General features: G+C 43.4%; 1 protein-coding gene across 1 annotated transcript; it reads right to left on the bottom strand.

Moving 5' to 3' along the window:
• Nucleotides 1–2,854: 2,854 nt before the first annotated feature.
• LOC143297115 (uncharacterized) lies at nucleotides 2,855–8,656 on the bottom strand. Its single transcript, XM_076609289.1, has 2 exons — nucleotides 7,575–8,656; nucleotides 2,855–2,885 (listed from the first exon to the last, which is right to left on the bottom strand). Exons 1-2 carry the CDS (start codon nucleotides 8,654–8,656, stop codon nucleotides 2,855–2,857), a joined length of 1,113 nt encoding a protein of 370 aa, XP_076465404.1.
• Nucleotides 8,657–8,927: the final 271 nt, after the last annotated feature.

Raw genomic sequence — 8,927 nt, 5'->3', positions numbered from 1 at the left:
TCTGGGGGGGTGTTGTTTTCCGTCCACCATAGGTCAAATCTTTTTTGGATATTGAACAGAATGTGAATGTTTACTTTTGGAAAGATACAGTGGCAAACGTGCCAGCATTTATACTTCCGGTAATAACCCACGTGAGAACTTAACTTTGCCAATGCAAGCTAGGCCAAGACCTTTCTCTTACAGCATCTCCTCACTCCAACCCCCACATACTCTCTCTCTCTCTCTCTCTCTCTCTCTCTCTCTCTCTCACACACACACACACACACACACACACACACACACACACATATAAATAAATATATATATATATATATATTTGCACACACACGTTACACACACACACACACACACACACACACACACACACACACACACACACACACACACACACTTTGGGAACATAGCCTTGAATCACACATTCATCGGTTGTTTGAAACTTACAAGGCATGTGGTCATAAATGTTCACATTCTCATTTGCGTTTGTTACAAGCACATCTACCCAGACAGAGGAACCCGTTAGCTCTACAGACTACTTGATTATTTACGGCGTTTTATTTATTTTATTTTATTTTTTCATGAAACAAATCAACACCACGCCCATCTGTTATGAAACATGAGTTATTCATAACAAAAAGGCATGGCGATCATTTGTTCAAACCCAAGTAATCTACGTAAATCTATAACCCAGGTGTTCAGGGTTCAGAACAATAGTGTAAAACAAACTGTAACACTCTATGAATGTCACATCAAAGCCTGACCACAAGCAACGAGATTTCGAGAGAGACGCGACATCACAGCATGGATGGACACAGTTTCAGTTTCAGTTTCTCAAGGAGGCGTCACTGCGTTCGGACAAATCCATATACGCTACACCCCATCTGGTAGGCAGATGCCTGACAGCAGCGCGTAACCCAAAGCGCTTGTCAGGCCTTGAGTGCATGGTTATGTATCTGTGTACCTATCAGAGCGAATTTTTACGTAAGTTTGGAAGAGGACAACATTCTCATTGCCATGGGTTAATTCTTAGTGCGCCAAGTGCGTGCTGCACATGGGACCTCGGTTTATCGTCTCATCCGAAAGACTAAATGTCTCCGTTTGATTTTCCAGTCAAAGTTGGGAGAAAGGGCGAGAGCGGGATTCGAACCCACACCCTCACGGGCTCTCTGTATTGTCAGCTGAGCGTTTTTACCATTATGCCACCTTCCCCCTTTGGACATCCTTGGACGTCCTCCTTTTTGGAATGCTTAGGTGGACACAACCCACAAATACAGAGACCTACTACGCCAAGAAACAAACAAAAAACAAAAACAAAACAAACAAAAAAACCAAACAAACAAAAACAACAACAACAACAACAAAACAATAACAACAAAACCCAACCAACCAACCAAACAAACAAAAACTTGATCTAATCTATAAAGTGGAGTGAGGGCCTAGAGGTAACGCGTCTACCTAGGAAGCGAGAGAATCTGAGCGCGCTGGTTCGAATCACGGCTCAGCCGCCGATATTTTCTTCCCCTCCACTGGACCTTGAGTGGTGGTCTGGACGCTAGTCATTCAGTTGAGACGATAAACCGAGGTCCCGTGTGCATCATGCACTTAGCGCACGTAAGAGAACCCACGGCAACAAAACAATTGTTCCTGGCGAAATTCTGTAGAAAAATCCACTTCGATAGGAAAAACAAAAACAAAAATAAAAACAAAAAAACAAAACAAAAAGAATTCAAAAAACCAAAACTGTACGCAGGAAAAAATACACACACAAAAATGGATGGCGCTGTAGTGTAGCGACACGCTCACCCTTGGGTTAGCAGCCCGAATTTCACACAGAGAAATCTGATGTGATAAAAAAAAAGAGAAATACAAAATACAATGAACACATATCGAATGCTCATGCTCTCGTTCTCCTACACCATGCTCCATCAAACCTACCAGACGACTTGCCATTCCACCTAAAAAAGAAATGGGTACTTTGAAGATGTCGAGGTGGAGGAAGTATCCAAGCTTTAACTGTTTCATTAAGGTCTGGGACATCACTAGCTCGCTGGGAACTGTTGGAGGCGTTAGTTTTGGTCAACCAGTAGTGGCGGATGGGTTATTCTTTCTTTTCTTTCTTTTGCGTTCGACAGCTACGCAGTCAGGGTCGAAGTCCGAGGGATGCCACAAACTCAGACGTCCGGTGAAGATCGGCTGCCGTCCCCCAGAGCTTGGTGTTGAGGTCAGCACCCCCAGGCCAGGACTGCTGCCGCATCTTCTCATACAGGGGGCAGTCTTGGAGAATATGGGATGGGGTCTGGTCAGCCTGGCCGCAATCACATAGGGATGTGGCTGCCACTCCAATCCTCTTCAGGTGTGCTCGGAGGCCGCAGTGTCCTGTGCGAAGGTGGTAGATAGTAGTTTTTGCTTCCTCATACGTGGCAGAATGGTTGGCTGTGTGAGCTGGCTTCCTTCCTTAGCAAGGTGGTCTGCACGCTCGTTGCCTGGGAGGCCTACATGTGCAGGCACCCACTGGAGGGTCGTTGGGGCTGTTTGGGTAAGGGTTGTGAGGGAGGCCTTAAGGGACTGGATCAGTGGACCAGGATCAGGGGAGTCAAGGGCCTGGAGTGTGGACATGGAGTCAGTGAAGATGGAGATGCTGCCAAGAGGCTTTCCACAGGAAGAGAGGAATTCTGCTGCTGTTTTAATGGCGGATGGGTTATAAACCACTGAGCTGAGCTGACCTGACCACTCGTTTTCCTCCTAGACTTTACTTGATCATTCGGGGGGCTGCTTTCGGATGTCATTGGATTGTTACTTTTCCCTGCAATGATTGAGAGCACCACTAAACAAATGACTGGTTTCTCTTGATCACTTGTCATAAAGGGTCGCTGCCAATGCCTGGATATCTGAGGAGTCCGCAGGGGGACGTAACTGTGAGTCATATCGGGCATACAGTTAGCTCCATCCCTGAGAGAGAATTCATCTGGCCTCCAGTTGCAGACTTGGAAGGATTTGTATGATTTTTTTTTTTTTTTTTTTTTTTTTTTTTTTGCCAAGGTACGAAAGAGTTTGGTAGTTGCCTGCACATGTCTTCCTCTCCACAATTAATATGTACACACACACACACACACACACACACACACACACACACATACACACACACACACACACATGTGCGCGCGCACTGAGTGTCATTTCCTTTGCCCGATAACCGGTAAGAGATGAAAGATCAATCGTTATTCAAAGCCTGCATGGGCCCGAAACAAGATGTTGTCCAGTTGAGTTTTCCATTCCTCTTATATCCTTAGTTTTCAACGTAAAAATGAAACTCAGGTTTTAGGTATGAGAAGTAATTGAAAGATATCGACTGAAGTCTCTCTCTCTCTCTCTCTCTCTCTCTCTCTCTCTCTCTCTCTGTGTGTGTGTGTGTGTGTGTGTGTGTGTGTGTGTGTGTGTGGGTGTGTATGATTATGTGTGTGATAATTGTTTGGAAGCCAGTCCACCACCTCGTTAACTCGCACGCCAACGGGTCCATGGACCCCAGACCAGTTCGATATTGTAACCACCGTTTGTCAGAGTTGTGTGCATTCTGTAGAAAATCTACTGGCATCGGGTGGTGAATATATCGGCCGGTAATGCCCGAAGATGAAAGCGATGTCATGCGAAACAGACTCAGAGACGAGGTCACGCACCGCGACAGTCCAGCCCTATGCGGTGACCGTCACGCAATGTTCAGTGTGCTGTACTTTAGAACGAACACACACACACACACACACACACACACACACACACACACACATATATATATATATATATATATATATATATATATATACACGCAAGCATACACGCACGCGCACACACGGACACTCACGTATGCACTCACACATGCAAATTTACGCACGTGCCTGCACCCACCACCCCTCCAGGCCCCTGACTCTCCCCCGTCGCCCCCATCCCCCCTCCACCACATCACTCTCTCTCTCTCTCACTTTAGATATATATATATATATATATATATGTATATATATATATATATATATATATATATATATGTGTGTGTGTGTGTGTGTGTGTGTCTCAATTTAGTAGGTAGATCGCACCATCTTTATATAGCACTATCAATGTTGCGATGGAGAGATGCTGTAGTTCAAAATGTTCAAACTTGAAAATCCAGGCCTTTGAAGAGATTATTTTCGTGCTGGTGCCCCAGGCCTTCCCCACGGCATTGAACCTTCCTTTCCCGATGCCACTTATCCTCCAGCCCCCCCCCCCACCCCTCCCCGACTCCTCCACCCCCTCCCCTCTCTCCCCTCCCGCCCCCCTCTCTCTCCAATTTGTCAGACCGGCCGTGATCTTGCACTTAGCGTCAAGGTAGATAGAATAGAATATATCTTTATTACCAAGTGTACCGGGTCACAAGGAATATTGGGGGTGGGGGGGAGGGTATAGTACATGACAAGGCACAAACATAAATCGAAAATCATACACAAACACAAATATAGTAGAAATTAGGATATATACAAGTGCATATCAATACAAAAGAACTTGTGCATACTCACACATGCACGCACTGCACACACACACACACACACACACACACACACACACACACACACACACACACACACACACACACACAAACATGTGCACACACACACACATACACACACACACTTTCTCTCTCTCTCACACACACACACACACACACACACACACACACACACACACACACACACACACACACACACACGTTTAAACAGAAGCCGCATATTACATGTGGATGGGGCTGATGACTAGATGGTAAATAACTTTCGTACTGTCGAACGTAACCCTTCCGCGCCACCACCCCCCCTCCTCCCCCCCCCCCCTCCCCCCCCCAACCCCCCCCCCCCCCCCCGCCCTCTCTCTCCAATTTGTCAGACCGACTGTAATCTTGCACTTTAGGTCAAGGCAACTGGTAAATACTTTCGTACTGTCAAAGGTAATTAGTTGCAAAACAACAACAACAACAACAACAAAACAAGATAAAAAACAATCACACTAAAAAGGAAAAAAAAAGAAAGAAAGAAAGAAAAAGAAATGAAAGCACCTAATTAGGGAGGGAAACTAAAAGGTTAACGATATTGATGACGACAGTAGTTAATGATGGCCACATAATGATAGTGATCAATGATGGAGCTCTTTCCTATTCATTGTTTCGTTTAACTATGTACAGTGTATTGCATTCTCAGAGGTAAAGATGACGCTTGTGTGTTCGGCAGTAAAACGTATCTTCATCTTGTATCATGTATATGTCACATCTGTCTTTTATTATATTTTTTTATGATAACGTTTGAAATAACAATGTTATCACTTTTGTATCTGCATCACTGATTGTCATGTTTTATGTACATTGCACCAGATTGGAGGGATATAAATAACTGCGAAAAAAGGGTAACTAGTTAAATGGTCTATTTTATTTTTACACATTATACAACACATTAGGATATCTCCATTCTGCAATGCTGACAGAAAACAGCAACGTTGAACATGTAATTAAAGGAATAAGGAGGCCGACAATAAAAAAACACACAAAAAAAAAAACGATGTCTGTGTTTGAATCTATGCCACCTCAAAGAGTTTAATGGATATGATTCATTAAGTCCATCGGAATGCACTTGTGTAAGTGTACACAAGTGTCAGTAGAGTTCTGTGCACGTGCGTGTGTGTGTGTGTGTGTGTGTGTGTGTGTGTGTGTGAGGGGGAGGTGGGGGTGCGGGGGGAGGTGGGGTAGAGGATGAGGTATGTGAGTGTATGCATGCCTACACTGTGGGAGCAACAGGATATTGGAACGTATATATATATATATATATATATATATATATATATATATATATATATATATATATATATATATATATATATATCTTTGTACATATGTGTGTGGAGATATGGGCATATGTGTGTGCGCTTGTACAAGTAAGTGTTCATCTGTGTGTGTGTGTGTGTGTGTGTGTGTGTGTGTGTGTGTGTGTGTGTGTGTATGTGTGTGTGCCGTGGAAGCTGTGATACGTAGACTAGAAATGAGTGTGTGAAGGAGGGGGGTAGAGGAGGTGCAGGGTAACGTGTGTGATGTGTGTGTGTGTGTTGGAGCTCATGTACGTTTACATATATATTTGACTGTGCTTTCATATCTGTGAAACTGTATGTTCGGTGCATATCTGTTATGCATGTGTGGGTGTATATGTGAATGTGTGTCTTCATGTTTTACCCTTTTTTTTCTTTTTTTTTTACATTATAGTTATTATTTATTATTTATTTATTTGTGTAAGCTTATCTATCATTTATTCACCTTTTTTTTTCTTTTTTTTTTCTCAAGGCCTGACTAAGCGCGTTGGGTTACGCTGCTGGTCAGGCATCTGCTTGGCAGATGTGGTGTAGCGTATATGGATTTGTCCGAACGCAGTGACGCCTCCTTGAGCTACTGAAACTGAAACTGAAACTGAAACGGAATGCAGGCTTTTGTATAACTAGATACTGTTTATAAATATGTGTATATACTGAATCCATCATCCGTCCATAGGACTTTTAAGAGTAGTGATGTTTGATGCTATTTTCAAGTCAATGGCTAATTCATTTCCATAGAGACGAAACCTTGTCATTAAAAGGAAAACTTTTTATTTGTTCTGCTGTATTCACAATTCGTTTCCCATCACAAAAAAAGCAAAACCTACATAAGAGGGCCAAGACATTACCTTACCAGTACTATTATACTTTTGTAATATACTGATTCTCCATAACTATTTTATCTCAGATAAAGAACAACAACAATTAAACAAACAAGAGAGAGAGAGAAAAAAAAAAACAACAACAACATGTACTACTTACTACACAATATCGGATTCATCATCTTGTTTTTGATCCTACATTGTGTGTCCTACTATACGGGGAGACAGGACACTTCCCATCTGCGTTGTGTGAGTATAGAAGTTCATCATAGACATCGGAGTATGGAACAACATCCTTCCCGAATGCTCTAGCAAGAGAATCTAAGACCAAAAAAACAAACAAAAAAAACAAAAAAAAAAAAAACCAACACACACACACAAAAAAACAAAACAAAACAAAAACAGGTGCCAGTTCAGGTACACGCATGCCCATAATTCAACTTCATATGTGTCCAAACTAAGTTAAAGTGTATTTGTAGCATATCTTTCAGAGCCACGATTCATATCATAAACAATTATGGCGGGTGGGGGGGGGGGGGGTTGATGTATTTGTGTTTGTGGTTTGGTATTATGAACATGTAGTTCTCAGTACAACAGCAATATACCAATCTATGTGTGCCAGTACTGGACATAACTCTATGATTATAGCAGCAAAATGCTAATTCTGGAAGAACAATGGAAATGCCACCAGCAAACCGAATGACACTCACGTCATGGCTTTCTTTTTCTTTCTTTCTTTTTCTTTTTTTTTTAAGAAGAAAAAGAGAAAGACATACACTGTGGAAGGTTCGGCAAACATTATATATATTTTTATTTTTTTATGTCATCCTCTTGGATTTTTCTTTTGCTTTTGTTTCTGAAGACACGGGCTTTAAGGCAACACACCCAAACATTCTCCGCAGTGTGTCCCGATATTTGGTGCCAAGAAAACAGTAGATGAAGAAGTTAAACGTGGCATTGACGTAGGCCGCCAGCTTAAAGACGGTGTGGAGACTGACGCCTAAGTTGTAGTAGCGTCCGTGGAGGGCGAAGTCCGAAACAAAAATGACTCCAAAGCCTAATGCCGTTGTTGGAAGTGTGCAGATGATGTACAAAACAGAAAGCGCGATGAGCATGCGCGTGAGCACCATTTCACGTGACGACAACGTGTTGGAGGACGTCCGCTGTCGCCAGGCCACCATTTTCTTTAATTGAACTGACGTCACGATTGTTGTCACCACGATTACAGTGACGTAAATGAAAGGTAGCACGGTAGCAGCAAAGAGAGAAAGGACGTCTAGGTGAGATTGATAGCGGTGATAGAACTCACTGGTGAGCTGCGCCCTGGACGTTCTGTTGGTCTCAGGATCAAACACACAAACCACGCCGAACCTCAAGCCTAGAACTAAGGCACTTGTCATAGTAAACACGGTGGTAAATGCCAGTATGAGGCTGGTCGTTTTAGTGCTTAGAATCGTTTGAGACCGTAGCGGACTCACGACGCATAAACATCGCTCACAAGCGATGAACATGGAGACAAATCCAGACAGCCAAGTGAGGCTACGAAATCCCAGCAGTCCGTTGTCTGCGATAAACTGAAAGATAGGACCATACCTCCCTTTTTGATTGACCAGAAGATAAAACCTGTCCACATTGCACAGAAACGCGTGGAGCATGTGGACAAAGTCGACACAGGAGAGGTAGAACAGACACAGGTTGATGCGTTCTCTGAGTCCTTGTTTCCAGAACACCAGCATGTTGAGGATGTTGGTTGGGGCGGAGATGAGAAAGAGGATGGGCAGACACACGGCTCCCACTGCTGTGTCCACTGCCTGTTCCACGTCCTGACTGACCATGTTGTCCGGGTTGTCCCAAGGGATGAAGCCACCGGTGTCAACACCTAACACCACGCAGTCTCCCGGAGTTACCGCCCCTTGGCGCCTTGTCCAGTCTGGGGTCCCGCCTGAAGAACTTGCTGTGATGTTCATAGTGATAATCCGCACGAATTTCCAGGAAGACTGAGACACTGCTGTACCACAAAACATATATATTTGATTACTTTGTTTACTCAGTTATTTGCTGTTAAGTCACAAACCCTTTGGACAGCTGACTCAAAGGATAGCAATGGTAATGATAATGATAATAATCATGATGATCGTGAATATTTGGACGCCCTATCTCCGGAGAGCCCAGAGCGTTTACAAATACAATTACACATACAGACATTGATGCAGATACCCTTCATAACATTCTTTTGCC

Source organism: Babylonia areolata, chromosome 22 (genome assembly GCF_041734735.1).
Source record: "Babylonia areolata isolate BAREFJ2019XMU chromosome 22, ASM4173473v1, whole genome shotgun sequence".
Lineage (NCBI taxonomy): Eukaryota > Metazoa > Mollusca > Gastropoda > Neogastropoda > Buccinidae > Babylonia > Babylonia areolata.
This window is presented reverse-complemented; position numbering and strand designations above follow the sequence as displayed.

Coding starts and splice junctions, on each gene's coding strand:
- LOC143297115 (XM_076609289.1), bottom strand. CDS start 8,656: ATGAACATCACAGCAAGTTCTTCAGGCGGGACCCCAGACTGGACAAGG. Junction 2,886..7,574: donor ACACTGCGGAGAATGTTTGG/GTGTGTTGCCTT, acceptor CGGACTCCTCAG/ATATCCAGGCATTGGCAGCG.